Source organism: Lynx canadensis, chromosome B1, assembly GCF_007474595.2.
Source record: "Lynx canadensis isolate LIC74 chromosome B1, mLynCan4.pri.v2, whole genome shotgun sequence".
NCBI lineage: Eukaryota > Metazoa > Chordata > Mammalia > Carnivora > Felidae > Lynx > Lynx canadensis.
The window spans coordinates 46,634,987-46,654,023 of record NC_044306.2 but is presented as its reverse complement, the minus strand read 5'-3'; the positions used below and the strand labels follow the sequence as shown (position 1 = coordinate 46,654,023).

The 19,037-nt window shown below is 40.6% G+C and overlaps 1 protein-coding gene across 1 annotated transcript in view; it reads left to right on the top strand.

The window, feature by feature from the left end:
- UNC5D (unc-5 netrin receptor D) overlaps positions 1-19,037 on the top strand; it is a 237,344-nt gene that overhangs the window by 112,844 nt on the left and 105,463 nt on the right. Inside the window, exons 5-7 of the mRNA XM_032593062.1 lie at positions 15,378-15,558; positions 16,445-16,612; positions 18,366-18,530. Of these exons, the coding sequence (XP_032448953.1) occupies positions 15,378-15,558; positions 16,445-16,612; positions 18,366-18,530 (514 nt within the window). The remainder of the gene's footprint in view (positions 1-15,377; positions 15,559-16,444; positions 16,613-18,365; positions 18,531-19,037) is intronic.

Here is a 19,037-nt window from a genome sequence, read left to right as displayed (position 1 = left end):
GCTTTGGATTCTGTGTCTCCGTCTTTCTGCCTGTCCCCCTCTCTCTCTCTCTCTCTTTTAAAAGTAAACATTTAAAAAAAATTTAATGTTTATTTCAATGCCTTATTTGCGTCATAAACTTAACAGTGTCACTGCATTAATTATTTAAGTACTCAGCTTATTTTTCTGTTACCATGTTTGTTTGTCTGTTTCTTTCTGATTTGAGAGTACTCTGTGTATATTAGGACCAAGGTGATATTCAGTCAGTGCCTATCAGTACAGCATCTAAAGATGCCCTTTTCATCTGATGTTCCCTATATCACTTGTCCAAGTCAGAAATACAGGTGCCATATTTTGACTGCCACCTCTTTAAGTCTTACATCAAATCAGTCACAAATTTCTATTCATTCTGTTTTACCCCCTCACTTCTTATCAGGGCTCCTAGTGCATACCCATCACAGTCTTTGAAGGGTTTCTCTGCCCTAGCTTTGCCTGGCCCTCCTTGTGTCATATATTCTATACATTATATCAAGTATGCTTTTTAATGTGAAATTATTATGTCACCAACCCTCCCAATTTTTTCAGTGAATCTGTACTTTCAGATGGTAAGGTTCAAATATTGTAATGTCAAACACGTAAAGAAATCTTCTGCCTTTTTCTTACTTTTGCAAGAAAAAAATTTCAAATCCAGTTCCACAGGTTGAACTTAAAGTATCTTCGAAGCACACACAAAAAGATGCTGAATAGGCATTTGAATAGAAGAGGCTATAGCTCAAGGTCAGTGAACTGAAGTTACTGGTTTGGAAATGTCCAGTGTGTATCCATGAAAGACACATGAGTCTGGTGATATGATATGCAAAGACGCTGCACAGTGAGGTGTGGAGAGGGCCCTAATCCTGAGGGCTATAAAAAAAAAAAAAATAAATAAATGCAACATGTTTGGATAGAGGAGAAGCCAACAAAAGAGACAGGACAGGATTGGCCAGAAGGGTAGGAAGAGAGAACATGTGGCATTATTTAAAAAAAAAAAAAAAAAAAAAAAAAAAAAAAAAAAAAAAGAGAGAGAAATTGCGAGAATGTTCGCATCCCTGAAAGTTAAGTAAGGATGCAAAACAGTGTGCATTCAGTGAATGTAGCAACTTGGAGATCACTGGTGGTCTTAGCAGGCGCAACTCCAGTGAGTTGGTGGGGGTGGAAGGAAGCTCGTAATGACTTAGAAATGAGTATTTGCCAAAGAATTCAAGAAAGGAAGGAGATTTTGTTTTCTTGCTGATGAAGATGCTAGAATTTTGAGCATGTTTGAATATTTCAGTTCTTGACTGCTTAGTTATTTTTTAACTGTAAAAACATACTTAAAGATGTCCCACTCGCCAACTGGCGTAAGATGTAGAAGATCCTAGAATGGTCTAATACATAGCAGACCATCAGTACGAGTAAAATGTCATTAGTCTCCCTTCCCTTTCCTTCCTTCCTCTTTTCCCTCCTCCAGCTCCCCTGGGCTCACCATCATTTGTAACAGTACAACCCACTGTATGTAGTCACAGTGGAAATACCTTTCTGTCTCTCTCTGTAATCTGCCGTCTCTTGAGTTAACTCTTTAATGTCTGTTCCCCTAAGTGCTGGGCACATTCTAATAGATACGTATAATCTCAGCTAATTAGATTGACTTGTCTTTTCAGCTCTAAAATTTGGAGACTAAATCTGTTGCCCTCTTTATAAAATAGGTTTGACTCTCCTGTAGTCTTTGTAGGTTGGGAGTGGTTAACAAGGCCATTTAGGATTTTCATCATTTTTGCAGAGTGAAAACAGTATGAACAGCAGTGGAGTGACCCAAGCAAAACAGCACCACGTTTCTGCACAGAGAACTTTTGTTTGGAGCAGATGATGACAGGTTTAGTCACAGTTCTATTCTTAATCAATATTTTGGGGAGAACACAAAGGAGGTGATGGGAATTACAGTCTAAAGTTGAAAAAGCACTAGCTGAAACCACTGATCTAGAGAAATTATCCATACAAGGCTTTAGACTTTACAGTGGTGTTATTATATTAGGCATGATTTATTTTTTCTTACAGCATGTATTTTTTTTTTCTTCTTTCATAGTGGCTTTGTGTCTGTCAGCTAGAAAGGAACTTGTATGGAGTGTATAGTAATCAAAGAGATGAAAGATGAATGAGTGTAGAGCTTTTTTTTTTTTTAAGCACTATTAACTCAGTGGCGTCTACCTGGAATGTAGATGCACTTTGGTGATTTCATTTTGATAATGCTGTAGCTGGTCTCTGATAATTGCCTTCTGTAATTGGAACAAATTTATGATTATGCTAATTCCTTCTCAGCCACCCAGTATACAGAAGCTGAGCTAATCCATACCTGTCCATGCATTTCCTTTGTAGATCATTACATGATTAGCCTTTCACTGTGGCTGATGGAGACATTTTTATTCTGAGCAGACGTGATTTCTCAAATGGTGTGTATATATGTGTAAGTGATACGTGTTGGTGTATCTTTATCCAATTGTATGTAACTAGATATCAGCTTTTAAAACCAGTTTATGATATGAACATTTGGAGCCTTTAATGCTTTAATCCTTAAAAAGCTGGCTATTTTCTCAGCACTTGAATATACATTACATGGTAGCAAAGAACAGAAAAAGGGAACTGTTAATTACTGTCTTGCAGCCACCACCTTTATTTTTTTTCAATATATGAAGTTTATTGTCAAATTGGTTTCCATTACAACACCCAGTGCTCATCCCAAAAGGTGCCCTCCTCAATACCCATCACCCACCCTCCCCTCCCTCCCACCCCCATCAACCTTCAGTTTGTTCTCAGTTTTTAAGAGTCTCTTATGCTTTGGCTCTCTCCCACTCTAACCTCTTTTTTTTTTTTTTTCCTTCCCCTCCCCCATGGGTTTCTGTTAAGTTTCTCAGGATCCACATAAGAGTGAAACCTTATGGTATCTGTCTTTCTCTGTATGGCTTATTTCACTTAGCATCACACTCTCCAGTTCCATCCATGTTGCTACAAAGGGCCATATTTCATTCTTTCTCATTGCCACGTAGTACTCCATTGTGTATATAAACCACAATATTTTTATCCATTCATCAGTTGGTGGACATTTAGGCTCTTTCTATAATTTGGCTATTGTTGAGAGTGTCGCAGCCACCACCTTTAAACCTTATTTACCTACCAGAAATTATGGGAGGAAATGTGACGACGGAAACAGTTTTGAGTCTCTCTGAATGCCAGCTCTTTGTAATCTTGTTAGAGAGTTCTTGCCATCCTAAAATAGTCTTTTAAAATGAGATGGCATGTTACACTATGTTTCTGATCACTCCTTGGGATATCACGCTTTGGAAGCATCTTCTAGATGTTGCATCATCAATGGTTCAAACCCAGAATTCCTTTTTCCCTAGCAGATGGGAATGAGCAAAGGTAGAATTAGCAAAAAGTAGGATGGACTGCACTATCGAAAACACAGCTGAAAAGCAAATGGTAGCATATGCCTTCCCTTACAAATCACCTGTCCATTGTGTCTCCCTCCCTGTTCTTCTATTGATGCCAAGTGTGTTCAGTGTTGTCTTCTGCCTCTGATCATCATTCTTGTAAATGTTTTACATTAATGTATACAAGGCTCACTCTTCCCTCGTGACGGTGTTACAGTGTCAGTAAACAGTGGATCAGGGTGTTCACTTTCTCAGAGACCATTTACCTGTCAAAATGAATTAAAAAAAATAACATGAGACTGTGGCTGACTTTCATAACTAAGGGGAAGTTGAAGGACGATACTGATCTGACAGGAGACCTACAATGTCAGAACATGAAACTCCATCATCAGAATTCAGGTTTCTAAACAGGTACACACATCTGTCATTTCATTCAGCATCAGTGAGTGCCATTCAATCTGTGATCATTAGGTTTCTATCATTTGCCTGGTTCTGCTGCTGTGTTTTCACAATTAAGCTGAATTCCTGCTTCCTTTTGTGATGCATAATCAGATAAGTGGAGTTAAATTGAAGACACTGCAGCGTAGGTGGCTTTAGAATCAATCTATACAGCCTGGCAAGTAAAGGAAGACAAAGGGGGAAACCTAATAGTACTGTTATAAATAACTTGAAGGAAGTCTTATCAAGGAGAGAGGGGAAGACAGGTGACATCTAATCTGAAAGTAGCAAAGCAAGTAATGGCCTAACCTAACCTTAGAAGACCATACGCTCCATTATGACCTGAGGAATGTCACTCTACACAATAGAAGAGTCCCAGTTAAGACTTATTCAAGAATGCCAAGTCAAATTGTGGGAAATGTTAAAGAGTGGTACTTTTATGTGGTCAATAAAAGATATAAGAAAATGGCCAATGTTTTGTGGCAGAGTAAGTATTTGAAGGCTATGGTTCTGGTTCTATTTTCCTAGGATGTTCTGTTAGGCAAATTCTGTAACCTGTGGAATGGGACGAAAAGGTTTTCTTTGCCTACCTTGGAGTTCTGAGGATCAAATGAGATAATGTATTAGATCTCAGTGTGTTCACTTGTGAATACAAAGACCATGACCAAGACTTCTGTGAGTTCCTGCCTTTTCTTCATGGTCACAGGATGGCTGTCATGTCTTTAGAATCCCATTCGTGCCCAAACAGGGAAAAGGCCAGAAGTACCTAGCCCTTTTCTCAGGAAAGTGAATGCTTTTCTACACGTCACCCAACAGACTTAGATACAGTTGGCCTTCTTTAATATTTTAAGACTGCAGGCTGTATCGTCACAGCCTGATTTCATGGACTATGTGTTCCACTCACTTCTGCTTATGACCATAAAAACAAATAAAACACCAGATCGCTTTGAGAGGGCTAACCATAACTTTTCTTGAGTTATGTACGTGGACAAATATTGAGTAATTTTTGATGTCAGAATAATTCCGGCCACATTCTGACCTGTTAGTGAGTATAATATAACCAGAATGTACATAGTCAAATGAGAGCTGTCCTTTAAATCAGCCCTCTAGGAGACAATACGCTCTAACAATGTGGCTTTTATCAAGAAAATATTTGCAGCTCTTCCTTAGGAATGATCATGAAATCCTGACATATATTTTCAAAATTATCTTCCATGGTGGCAATCCTCTATGTTTTGATGTAATTTTGCAAATAGCATATGGTCATTCTACCGAAATCTTGAAAGTGATATGGATGACTGAGCACAGTGGTTGCAGGCAATTCTGGGATTCCAATTCTGGCCTTGCCATTGACTACCCTGTATCACCCTGGGCAAGGTACTTAACATCCATCTCGGTTTCTATATCTGTAAAATGGAGGTGATAAAAATGTTGGTCATATCATGGAGACCTTCTGAGGATTATATCAACACATGTATAGTGTTAGTGATTGCAGAAGAAATGCCTGGGAAATACTCACTGATGAATGTGACTTCAAGTAAATGAGAAATTTACTGGCTAGACCAATTTCCTAAGAGGTGGAAGTCCAGAGCCTTCCCTTTAGTTCCTATGGAACCCTGTCTTTACCTCTGTCTGCTCTACTCTCTTCCACCTCTCTATCCTTAGATGCCATCCCAATTTAGGCCCTTACCAGCTAGAATGAATTCCTTTGCTTTCTGTTCATTTTCTTACAGAAGTCATCACGCTTGTCATTTTGTAAGATGGTAACTTCACAGAAAGTTTGAGAGGTTACGAAGGGAATGAACGCGTTGGAAGTTGCTCCAGCCATCCAGTATTTCCTTGGCTCTGTGTCTCCTACTCCCTAAGGTAGTCTGTCTCTCCACCCTGTCTTATTAGACAAGGTTGCCTTCCCAAGCCATCTTTAGATGTAGTAGGGAGGAAAGAAACATTGATTCCTCTGATGTAATCCATACTTCGGAGCAAATACCTGAAATTCGACGTAAGACCATATGTAGCAATTATCAAGTGGCTCCCAGAATATATTTAAGAACAACTACACCAAAAATGTCTCTCTAGATCATGTCTGTGTTCAACCCTGGGATCCAAAACAAGGCTATTCTTCTCTTTTGACCCTACTCCACGATGTAGTTTGAAGTTTTATGTGTGTATGCAAATCACACCACTCTCTAAATTTGTAGGCACATCAGTTTGAGCTAGAAAATGTGTTCAATAGGTGCTATTGAACATCCTCAGGAGAAAGTTCTATGCAAGACATAAGAATATTTAAAACATTGTTCATGTTCTTAGAGTGCCACTGGGTAGTATTGTTAAGAAAATGATCACAGGCAATGAATAGCTGAATGGAGTACCTTCAAAGGTCATAAATCTGAGGTTACATCTATAGTATATATGAGCAACTCGATTTTTTAACCAGTCTAGCAAATCCTGAGAGAGATGGCTGGAATTGGAGGATAGGAATACTTGGTAGATGCTATCAACAAATGGGTCCTCATTGGCATTTTCTCTGGGATATGAAGGAAAAGTGTCAGGTTGATGTTATCTAGAATTCAAAGGAGAAGAGGTTTGGGATCCTGTCTGGGAAGAGAGCTTGCCTATTAAAATGGATTTTTTTCTTTCTGGTCTGGTTTTCTTTTTTTTTTTTTTTTTTTTTTTTTTTTTCTTTTTTTTCTTTTTTTACATTTCTTAAAGGTTAATAAAACTGCCTTCTCATTCTCTTTTGGAATATTAAGAAGAAGAACACGAGCATTAGAATTCTAACATACTGTCTGATGGAAATAAACATTTAAGTATAAGGTTTATATGTGTATATACATAAATGTCTTTGACAAAGGTCAGAAGAGGTGAAATGTTAGGTCTCATGCAGCCATTTTCACCTATAACCCAGGTCTCGAATAAGATTAACTTCCCACAAAGCCTCAATCCATTAGTCTTCCAAAAGAGGTCCCTTCCCCATCTAATTACTCCTTGCTGCCTATTGTTGAGAACATCTGTAGGCTTGTGGATTCCATACCTTGGGTCCCTGGCTAACCGGAATGACTGATCAGGAACCTGCTATCTGGCATGAAATCTAATTGTCTTTGATGGTCTGCTTTTCCAGATTTGTTTATAAACTGGAAAAATCTGCAAATTGCAGGCCATCTGTACATAACACTATGCTAATAGATGCGGGCATCCTGCAAATCCATAAGCTCATTATGTCTAAGTAACTAGTTTCTTCACACACTCCTAACTGGGATTATCCATCTATACCAAATAAGGAGAAGCATGTGAAGAATTGTTTCTCTGAGGGGTGAATGCCTCCAGTTACCTTCTGCACTGGTAAGCCTCTCTGTCAAAGAGATGACCTCTTAGCACGAGGTCATTTGACTTTAGTGATACAAATGTCCCTTAGCCTCAAGGTAGTCAATGTATTGATCCTATAATGCTAATTTGAAAATTTGTGTGGCTTTCGTTAAGCGCATAATTAGGGCCCTCCAGCGCTGGCAAGCTCTTGCAAAATAATCTGACTCAATATTCATGCCCTTATGATACTTGTCAGACATTTCTCTGAGAAAGCCTTGAGAGTGGCCTCTGATACATCTGAACCATAACATGTTAGAATGATGGGGGAGGCAGAGTTAATGAAATAGAATGAACTTTAGTGACGGAGATTGAACTCCTCTTTGTGGTAATGTGCACGAGGGGCCAGAAAGCTGGTGTGTATCTATGGAGAAGAGGGAGTGAGTCTAGTTCATGAATATATTTTGTTTGGCCCTCACAATATATTTTGAGGCATCATGTTAGAATCAAGAAATAATACATGAGTGAGGCACCTGGGTGGCTCAGTCAGTCGTGTGTCTGACTGCCGCTCAGGTCATGATCTCATGGTTCATGGGTTCGAGCCCCACGTCCCTGTCTGGGATTCTCTCTCTGCATCTCTCTCTACCCCTCTGCCCCTCTTTCAAAATAAATAAACTTTTTAAAAAATCTTTAAGAAAGAAAGAAAGAAAGAAAGAAAGAAAGAAAGAAAGAAAGAAAGAAAGAAGTAATACATTAGAATATACATCCCCATTTTCCCCTGAAAATTTGAAGCCCTGGTTACACTGGTTGCAACAGTCTGAACGTGACTGGTGGCTGCACCTTTGCTTGGGTCATGTAATCTACATTTTGTCATAAATGGCCACCACTTCCCCATACATCCTGACACTGAGACGGAATACTCCAGAAATTTGACTTCTACTGTGATACATGAAAAGCGAGAGATTTTTTTTTAATTTTTCTCTTTTAAAAAAAATTTTTTTTAATGTTTATTTATTTCTGAGACAGAGACACAGCATGAGTGGGGGAGGGGCAGAGAGAGAAGGAGACACAGAATCAGAAGCAGGCTCCAGTCTCTGAGCTGTCAGCCCAGAGCACGATGCGGGGCTCGAACTCACAAACCGTGAGATCATGACCTGAACCAAAGTCGGTCGCTCAACCAACTAAGCCACCCAGGCACCCCTTAATTTTTTAATGTTTATTTATGTGTGTGTGTGTGTGTGTGTGTGTGTGTGTGTGTGAGAGAGAGAGAGAGAGAGAGAGAGAGAGAGAGAGGGAGGGAGGGAGGGGAGGGAGGGAGGGAGGGGCAGACAGAGAGGGAGACACAGAATGCAAAGCAGGCTCCAGGCTCTGAGATTTCAGCATAGAGCCCAACGCGGGGCTCGAACCCATGAGCTCTGAGATCATGACCTGAGCCAAAGTTGGACACTTAATTGACCGAACCACTCAGACACCCCAAAAGCAAGAGATTTTTAAGCAAAAATTAGGTCATTGCCATTTTTACTGCACTCGTTTTATTATTTTTTTAATACCCATGTCTCTCCCTAAAGTGGGAAAACAAAAGGAGACAGAAAGAAATAACATTTTTTAAGACAAATGAGCATGAGCTCATCCCTTCGTGGAAATGAAGAACAGCCCCTTGTCTTTAATATGCAAGCAATGCGCATGGATGTCTTGCACCCAGGGCCACTTCAGTAATTTATGTTCCCTCCTTGGCCCCTAGGAACATTTGAGTTTGCAACTTCTGGTGTAGGGAGTGCTTTTTCTATCTTATTTATTAAACTATTCTCCATTTAGGAGCACTTAGCTCATCAAAAATGTTTTAAAATTTCTTTAAGTGACAAAAGCATAAATCCAAAAGCAATTTGTCATTTTTATAAGCCCGGAAAACACCAAACTGATTTCCTCATAAAGATCCTGCCGTCCGTTTAATGGATAAACTATTAGTTTACAGATAAAAAACGGGCCCACAGTTAGAAGTCTACTAATGCACTGCTTATTTATAAACATAATTGGATTGAGGGACCTCAGTCATGACACCATAAACACTAAGTACACCACAACGTGTATATGTAACTATGATCCCTAATTCATCCTTTGTCAGTGTTTTTCAAGCTATGACATGGGGAGTCCCAGCAGCAGACCATTGTATACATCCATAGTACATGTGGGTGGGTGGGTGGGTAGGGGGTCAATTGTATGGGGGGTTCAACTTATATGGTGGTACACTGAACATCTCTACAGGGCATGATTGTCGTAGGGAAGGACATGAATGATCTCTCCTGGAGTTCTGCAAACAGTGGTCTGGGAATGGCCATGGTATAACACCTAAGGGTCCCTCACATCTGTGGCTCTTCATCAGTTATAAGAAATTTCCTTATCTATTTTTCATCTTGTGCTTTCATAGGAGCATTGAACTGAGGAAACATTCCAGGGTTAAATATAAATTTGAAAACCACTGTGCCACATGGTAATTAAATGAGACTTTTTTTAAGCTAACGTGATTTTTTTTCAGATCACTAAATAGCTTTTCGTTGAATGTGCCACAATTAACCACCAGGAAGAAAAGAACAGTTACCTGTAGTGTTCTCCTAAAGCACCTGTAAACACACTACATTTTCTTCCAGTCATTTTTTTTAAGTATATGTATGTTTGTTTTATAACTTTGTGGTAACACTAAACATCTAATTTTGACTCTTCATACGTGAGGAGCTTTTTCTGTTTTCACTAGTTAAAATCATGACTTTTCATGTCTATGTAACATGAAATCATGTTTTTGAATCATAATTAATTTAAACAAAGTTCTATTTGATGTGTGGCTTTAGCACACGTTTTTCTTTTTTCCTCTTCCTTCCCTCTCCCCCTCCCTCCCTTTCTCCACCAAAAACAATTTATGGTGTTTAAATCCTTGTTTGTACAGAGAGGGAGGGAGGCAGACCATAAGAGACTCTAAAATACAGAGAACAGACTGAGGGTAGATGGGAGGGGGGAAGAGCGGAGAATGGGTGATGGGTATTGAGGAGGGCACTTATTGGGGTGAGCCCTGGGTGTTGTATGTAAGCGATGAACCACAGGAATCTACCCCCAAAACCAAGAGCACACCTTACACACTGTATGTTACCAATTTGACGATTATATTAAAAAGAAAGAAAGAAAGAAAATTTACAATAATGAGGAAAAATAAATAACTAAATCCTCATTTGTAGCCCCAATACTTTCCTAGTAAATTCCTGGGATCATGATAATGAGAACATATAAAGCATTACTATCTTTAAGATTATCAGATGGAGGGATGCCTGGATGGCTCAGTTGGTTAAGCATCCAACTCTTGCTTTCAGCTCAGGTCATGATCTCGCGGCTTCGTGAGTTTGAGCCCTGTGTTGGGCTCATTGCTGACAGTAGGGAGCCTGCTTGAGGTTCTCTCTCTCCCTCTCTCTCTGCCCCTCCCCCACTCATACTATCTCTGTCTCTCCCCAAATAAATAAACAAACTTAAAAAAAAAAAGACTATCAGATGGAGATAAATATTAGGAAGAAGATTGAAGTGGACAGGGCGAGCAGTAGAGAGGAGAGGGGGGTTGCTATAATAAAAAGGACTGTTAGGCAAGACCTGAGGAGGTAACTTTGCTCTGAGACCTGAATGGAAAGTGAGATTGAGCCATGGGGTGCCTGTGGGAAAGCCCTTCCAGGCAGAGGAATCCACACGTGTTAAGGCCCTGAGTTGGGAACTTGCTTTGAGCATTCTAGGACATGAAGGATTTCAGTAGGGCTGGAGTAGAGTGAGCAGGGGCTACTTGGGGATTCTGAGGTGGAGAACTAATTGGGGGGCCAGACTGAGAAGGACTTTGTTAGCCTTGGTGTAAGGATTTGCGATTTTGTTCTAAGTGGGATTCAAGACCATTGAAATATTTAGACCCAGAAAGTGACATGATCTGATCCCTTTGTGGACAATCGACTGTGGAGGCAAGTATGGAAGCAGCAGACAGCCCAGGTAGAGGCTGCTACTGAAAGGGGTTGCTAAGAAAGGGGTTAATGGTAGAGAAGCAATAGCAGAAATGCCCCATTCTCTGCAAGGTGAGCAAAGATCAAACCACAAAAATAAAAACTATATGTATGTGTGTGTCTATGTATGTGTGTATAATTTTACTCTTTGGCATTTTGGTAGGAAAACTTCATTACATTGTCTAACTTTTCTATTAGTTGTGTAGGATAATTACTCAATTTCTAATTGCCATGTATCTCTTTTTTCCTTTATCTTTATGCTGTATTACCAAGGATGGAAATACAGGAAAAAAAGGAAAAATACAGAAAAAAAAAAAAAAGGAAAAAATCCTTTTTACCAAAGAAAAAAAATTTTATCAATTTATGAGAGCTCGGGCTATTGAGATTAAGGTTCCTTGGATCATATTTTTTCCTTTCTTCCAGACTTCTAGCAAATATTTTCCTAGTCTGTTGGCTATTTACTTTTGTGTATGGTTTATTTTTATATAAGTTTTCAATTTGAAGCCAAACCTCTACTTGGTTATGGTGGTTTTAATTTCCTCTGAGCTGAAATTCCTTCAGGAAGGCTTTCTTTGATGGGGTACCTGGGTGGCTCAGTCTGTTGTGCATCCAACTTTAGCTTAGGGCATAATCTCGGGATTCGTGAGTTCACGCCCTGTATTGGGCTCTGTGCTGACAGCTCGGAGCCTAGAGCCTGCTTCGGATTCTGTGTCCCCCTCTCTCTCTGCCCATCCCCCACTTGTGCTCTGTCTCTCCCTCTCAAAAATAAATAAATGTTATTATTAAAAAAAAAAAAAAAGGCTTTCTTTTATTTTCAGGTGCTGGGACTCCTTTGGTTTTGGTCTCCAGAGCCCTTTCTGGCTGTTTACTCTCTGGAAGTAATTTGCTTATGGGTCAGATTTGCCCAACATACTGTGGGGATCTCTGGTAAATGAAGACGTGGGTGGGGACATGAGGGAGCAGCTTTCTAGGTACCACAAATAGCAAGAGTAAGGCAATTAGCAATCAGAAAACCAGGCAGTTTACACTCAGAGTTTCTGAACTAGGAGAGTAGAGTGGAACAGAAGCTCCCAGACCTAATTTAAGCAGACCAGTTTGTTCTTTCCAGTGTCATAGCCATGATGGTGATTGTAAAAGTCCATTCCTCTTGGCCTTACAGTAAGCATTTCATCCCAGATATTGGTGACAGTGTTACTCCCAGCTCTTGTTTTCTGGTGGCGATGTAGATTGACTTCTTTATTTCCATCTTACCCATTAACCATAAGATCCATGTAAGAAGAGGCAATGAGGGTTTTGTTGATCTCATTTTACCCAATTCTCAAGACCACCTCTGACATTCAGTGCGTGTTTGAATATTCATCAGATAAATAAATGAATGACTGCAAAATATGAGTGTCAGTGGGTAATGGAGGGCATTTTGCCACAGACTGGTGGCCAGGTGTGTTTTAAAATCCATTCCACTCTCCTGCTTTGTCACACTGAGCAGTGCTTTTGGGCTTGGGGTCATTATTAGCACCTTCCCATCCAGGCTGGAACATGGCTGAGCCCTCCAGGAACTCCTGGGGGTGGTGATCAGGCTTTCTTCTTTACTTCATGGTTGGCCCTGCACCACATTCCTTTTTCATCCCCTCTTGATAGTAAAAGCTGTTCTGAGACTTCTTTTGGCTGTTGTGTGCCATTTTATTTTCTAAAATTGACCTCTTCGAGGGTAGCTTTTGGATGGTGATGATTTTAGGTATTCTAAACTCTCATTAATGGAGCGGTACTTGGGGTAAATTTCATTATAAAGATCATAATAGGTTTTCTTCTTTCTTTTTAATGTTTACTTATTTTTGAGAGAGAGACAGAGACAGAGCATGAATGGGGGAGGGGCAGAGAGAGAGGGAGACACAGAATCCAAAGCAGGCTCCAGGCTCCAAGCTGTCAGCATAGAGCCCAGTGCGGGGCTCCAACTCATGAACCGCTAGATCATGACCTGAGCCAAAGTCAGAAGCTTAACCGACTGAGCCACCCAGGCGCCCCATAATAGGTTTTCTTATGACAGGTAAATCCCTTTTTATTAGAGACTGATAAACAATTTGTTCTACAAATTGTTCTACAAATTGTTCTACAACTGTTGCCCCTTGTTTATTGGTAAATTAGAATTCTTTGGATTTAAACAGGAATGAGGTATCTTTTTATTTTTTTTTAATATTCATTTTTGAGAGCAAGGGAACGTGAGCGGGGGTGGAGCAGAGAGAGAGGGGACAGAGGATCTGAAGCAGGCTCTGTGCCGACACCAGAGTGCCTGATGCGGGGCTCAAACCCACAAACAGTGAGTGAGATCATGACCTGAGCCAAAGTCGGACGCTCAACTGACTGAGCCTCCCAGACACCCAGGAATGAGGCATCTTACACTAAAACCAACTTTCAGTTATCTTCACCAGTGGTGGGCAGGGTATGATGCAAAGTCCCCCAGTGCATATGCTTCCTTCTGTGTGATGTCTCTTTGGTGTAGCCACCGCTCTTGCTTTCTGGGTTAAATTATGGTTATAATGCGTCTGTTCAATGTCTGTGTATATACCACATGCTGGTAGCTGGAGCTAAATGTTTATTGTCAAATGAGATACATGTAGTGCTACCAAGATGACACTAGGAAGTGGAGATGTTTGGATGTGGAAGCAGAGGACAGAATGAGGAAGGAAGGCGGTTTGTTCTGGGTGAAACTGGCTTGCCTGATAAAATAGGGGCACTAAGTGTGGAACACCCCAGCTGGGCGAGGATGAGGGGCTAGAGGAGCAGTAGGTTCCATCTGTGTCTTCTCTAGGTGCTGAAGGAAAGTGAAGGGGTAGTATGATTGCCCCAATTAAACGTCAATGCAGAAAAAGCAAGTCCTTATGAGTGCGGATTTGACCCGATAGGATCAGCCCACCTGCCTTTCTCCATCCAATTTTTCCTAGTCGCCATTGCATTCTCATCACTTGACCTGGAAATAGCTCTCCTCCTGCCTCTACCCTGAGCCTCACGGGCAAATAACCTGTCAACCATGCTTACCATGGCAGTTCTATTAATTTCACTGTTAGCCATAAGTCTAGCCTCTGAATGAACACAAAAAGGACTAGAATGGACTGAATATGATAATTAAAGTCAAGTGATTTCGACTCATTAGATTATGGTTAATACTATAATTATCAAATATCTATAGTGTATATCTTCCTGGCCTTCATCATGTCCGTTATAGGACTGCTAATATATCGTCCCCACCTAATATCATCCCTTCTGTGCCTAGAAGGGAAGATAATATCATCTAGGCATAGAAGGGATGATATTATCTCTATCATAATAACCGTAGTAATGTTAAATAATCACTTTATACTAGTTAGTATAACGCCAAGGGTAGGATAAAAGTGGAACTAGAAAGAGGAAAACAGGTTATCCAGGAGTGATCTAGAGAAAATAAATCAAGATGGAAGTAGCTTGTGCCCAGAGGGTATTAAAAGTCCTCTCCTCCAAAAGAAAGGCTGGGCATTAAATGTGCCGGGCATCTAACCCACTGTCTGTTGCATCATTGAAAGAGTAACGCAATTGATCACCAAAGATATGTATCTCCAAAACTAGAGAACACTGAGATTTGAATTTAATTGCCTGTGATTGCCCAAATGTGTATTACATTGGCCTTTTATACATTATCACACCTTTCTTAAAATTTGTTCAAATGCAAACATGGACATGAAACCTTGTCTGACAGCACAATATCCTCTCAGCACAAAGTACAAGTTCTGCATGGATGTGTTGATTTTGTGAGCTGCATTTTGGGCTTGTTATAGACACGTAGTCATTACCATCAGAGTTTGCACTAAGATGAAATATAATGAAATGACCTAATTGTAGTCACCTCTTTTCTCTCTTCCACCGCGTTTCTTAAAAATGGGTCAAAGTCAGTAGGTATTTATGTTCCTTTCCTGCCTCCAGTTTATTAACTTGAGTGTTCATTTCCTGAATATACCAAATTTGCTAAATAAAAGGGATGGGAAATGGAATAAAGAGAAATAAAAAATCACTGCTGTGGCTCTAGAGGTTAGGAACGTCTGTCTCCCTCCCATATGCCAGAACTACCCACCTTCCAATTCCAGGAAAGAGGTTTGTTGGTTTTTTTGCTTGTTTTGTTTTGTTTTGTTTACAAATGACTGGTAAAGTGAACATTCCTTTCTTCTTATAGGTGGAATGGTTGAAAAATGAGGAGCCCATTGACTCCGAGCAAGATGAAAACATTGATACCAGGGCTGACCACAACCTCATCATCCGGCAGGCGCGCCTCTCCGACTCCGGCAATTACACCTGCATGGCAGCCAACATCGTGGCCAAGAGGAGGAGCCTGTCAGCCACGGTGGTGGTTTATGGTAAGACCAGCCCAAATGCCAGGAATGGATAGGGAGGACGGAAAGCAAAGTAGAGGGATTTCAGTGTGTAGAGCTGAAAGGACTTCAGGGGTCATCCACTACTGTGCTCTCTCCTGCCTCTCCCATTTGGTAGGTGAGAACACGTCCCTGTTGCTTGTACTGTGTTTGCTCTCACCTCCAGTATGGGACGTCCATGAGATAGTGACATTCCCGATCCCTCCGACAGTGACATTTCCGATCCCTGTCTTTTAAAACTAATCTTAAAAGTTTCTTTTCTCCCACTGTGTTTATATTTGAAAAGAATTGAGGTGGGCAACTTCTGCTTCCCAGCCCTCCCAAACCCAGCATCCACCCCCAGCCTCCCCAGACCTGCTGTGGGCAGTTTTCTCTCCTGGCATAGGAAATGCCTCAAAAGCAAACATCACTATTTGCTGAATGTCTCAGGTATTACATTAAAAAACAAAACAAAACAAAACAAAACAAAACTTCCCGGCTATTTAAGTAAAATCATTCCCCTCCACAGTCGAAGAGTCCTGGGATTGGGTTTTGAAGCATTTTAAGTAATAGAAATTCAAATGCTGATATTTTCTGCCTGTACTCTAGATTTCCAAGTGCTTTAGAGATAGGTTGATGAATTCATCCTATTTTTCCTAATTCCCCACAAAGAAAATCCTGTGTCCCTCTTGTGTCAGATGAGTAGACTGAGGGACAGAGATGAGGTAAGCCCCACTGTTGCCCCATGATCGAGTGGCCAGTGTGGGTCTGCAGGGTCTCTTGGTCCCTGGATGCCAAACTCACAACACCTTGGCACAGTGGCTAGCACATAGTAGGCAATCAGTAAAAACCTCTCTCCTTTTTTTCTCCCCTCCCCATTTTTCTCTCTCAGTGAATGGAGGCTGGTCTTCCTGGACAGAGTGGTCAGCCTGCAATGTTCGCTGTGGTAGAGGATGGCAGAAACGTTCCCGGACCTGCACCAACCCAGCTCCTCTCAATGGTGGGGCCTTTTGTGAGGGAATGTCAGTGCAGAAAATAACGTGCACTTCTCTTTGTCCTGGTGAGATATGTGTAGATTCCCTTTTCCCTTCTCATCCACCAACACGATTAAGCTGGTGTGAAGCACTGAATATAACCTTCCTTCCCAAAGTTATCCTCTCCCACGTTCTCAGAATGCAGCCTTTGTCCAAAGTGCTAATGTGGAACTCACTATAATAGCAAGAACGTGGGTGAAATACCTCCACTGGGGGACATATATATATATATAGATGATCCTGGACACTCACCATCAGTAAGCCATCATGCTCTGAAGTGTCTCTTTACTAGCCGTGTTTGGTGGGGCTGAGCCATCTGCTTCTCTCCTTGGGTTCTCCCATCTGATGGCACAATACCTAGCAGGGATTGAGTTGTCTGTGAGCACAAAGCAGGTAGCAGACATCTGACCCTTTATCATCAATTACCAATCAACTCACCTTATCAGCTTTGTATTTGTTGACAGTAAAACCAGCAGAGATTGTACAGTATCACAGAGTTGCTATTTTGCATTTGGCCTATGTTCGCCTTCCTTTCTGAATAGACACTTCCGTTACCAAATATGGCTTTTATAAGCTCTTTTGTTCATCTCTTCCTGGCTCTAGCCCAATTTATACAATGAGGAGTAGATGAGATGGAGATGACTTTCTTTATGGAAAGCATGTCCTCCCACTGAGAAACAAATTGATCCTAGGCCTCCCGTGCATTATAAAACATTAACTCCAAGGATGCTAGGCTAGAGCCTCGGGTCTTTAAAATTTCAGATCTACTTCCACTGAAAGCTAAGCTGAGGCTCTCACCAACAGCTTATTCCTGGAGTTTCCTTCCAAACTCCTATTCAGTCAACATTTATTGAGTGCTTACTATGTGCCAGGTACTGTGCAAGCTACTTTTATAAATGCGATGTCATTTAACTCTGTGTTGTGAGTTTTCTTACCCCCCAGTTGACAGAAATAGTAAAGTAAGTCAAAGGGATTGCTGAGGAGCCAATAAGTGAACACACTCAAGACAAGTTCTTGGACATTTTGCTTTCAAGTTCAGTATTTTTTTTTTTTTTTGTTACCCTATTCTTGACTAATTGCTCTCGATTAAAAATTGCACGATCTTAACCCACATAAGCATGGTTGGACTATTCCTAGGAGGTAAAGGGACAATTGCCTCAAACAGCTGCCATTATCTCTAGGGTCAATTTTTAGTGGAATTAAAATTAGTTTGTTCGTTTCTACATACAGCAGCAATCCATGACCCATGAAATTCTATTTATGTTAAGTCCTGGTGTCTTGGGGCTTTGACTGACCTGTTTTACTTTAATACTGTCAAAATACATATAGGTTTAACTTTTTATTGTTTAGGGCTTTTAGGGCTTAAAGATAGTTCCTACTACTGTCTAGTTCTAAACTGTCAACCCACAAGGAAGCAGCGATTACTAGTGGTTACTGCACATATTTTACCCGTCCATCTAAGACACAGCTGGGCATGAAAGACTGAGAATGGAATGGGTAATGACATTATTAGCCAATCCAAGAACACTGATAATGCGAATGCTTGCCTAAATTCAGTAACTGGTCTCCTGAAATAGCAAGAGAATTACACCACCGCTTTTGTTAGCCTCCGTCTTTAGGAAGGAAATCACGGAGAGAAGATAAGCAGAATTATTTTGTTTTTTATGGTGGTGGTGATTTCTTTAAAATCCAGCTTTAAGGACAACAGCAGTCCTGGGGTGAGTCTCCTGACAGCTGCCCGATTCATTCTAACAAGGCTTCCATTTGTTTCCCTTAAAGTGGATGGGAGCTGGGAAGTATGGAGTGAATGGTCAGTCTGCAGCCCAGAGTGCGAGCATTTGCGGATCCGGGAGTGCACGGCACCACCCCCAAGAAACGGGGGCAAATTCTGTGAAGGGCTCAGCCAGGAATCTGAAAACTGCACAGATGGTCTCTGCATTCTAGGTAACACCTTCTGCTTCACATCTTCAATGTTTGTCCACAATATGAAAGGAAACATGGTGACCATTCATTTGCTTAAATATGTTAGCAGAAAGCAAAGTCATTTGCCAAGAGCAAAAAGGAAATGAGTGAAAAGAGTAGAAACGTAGGCAAATACATTTGTAGTAGAGATGGGGTCATTTTAAATATTTTCTCACTGGAACTTCCATAAGCGAGTGTACTTATTAATTGAACGAGTAACGTTTTTGGAGAACTCATTTAAGAAAATGTTTAAAATTACCTTTTAGATTAGCAGTTCTTTTAGTACCCGCCATTTTTAAGTTTGATGAAATTCTGTTACTGATCACCATATGCTTTTATTTCTTCCAAGAGTTTCACCGCACCATAAAGCATTTATAATATATATATGCATATATGTAAAGGGGTGTGTGTATGTTTGTGTGTGTATATGTATAATTTTAATAATCTCCAGAGACCATGGTTCTATGGTCCAGGACATGTGTTGTGACT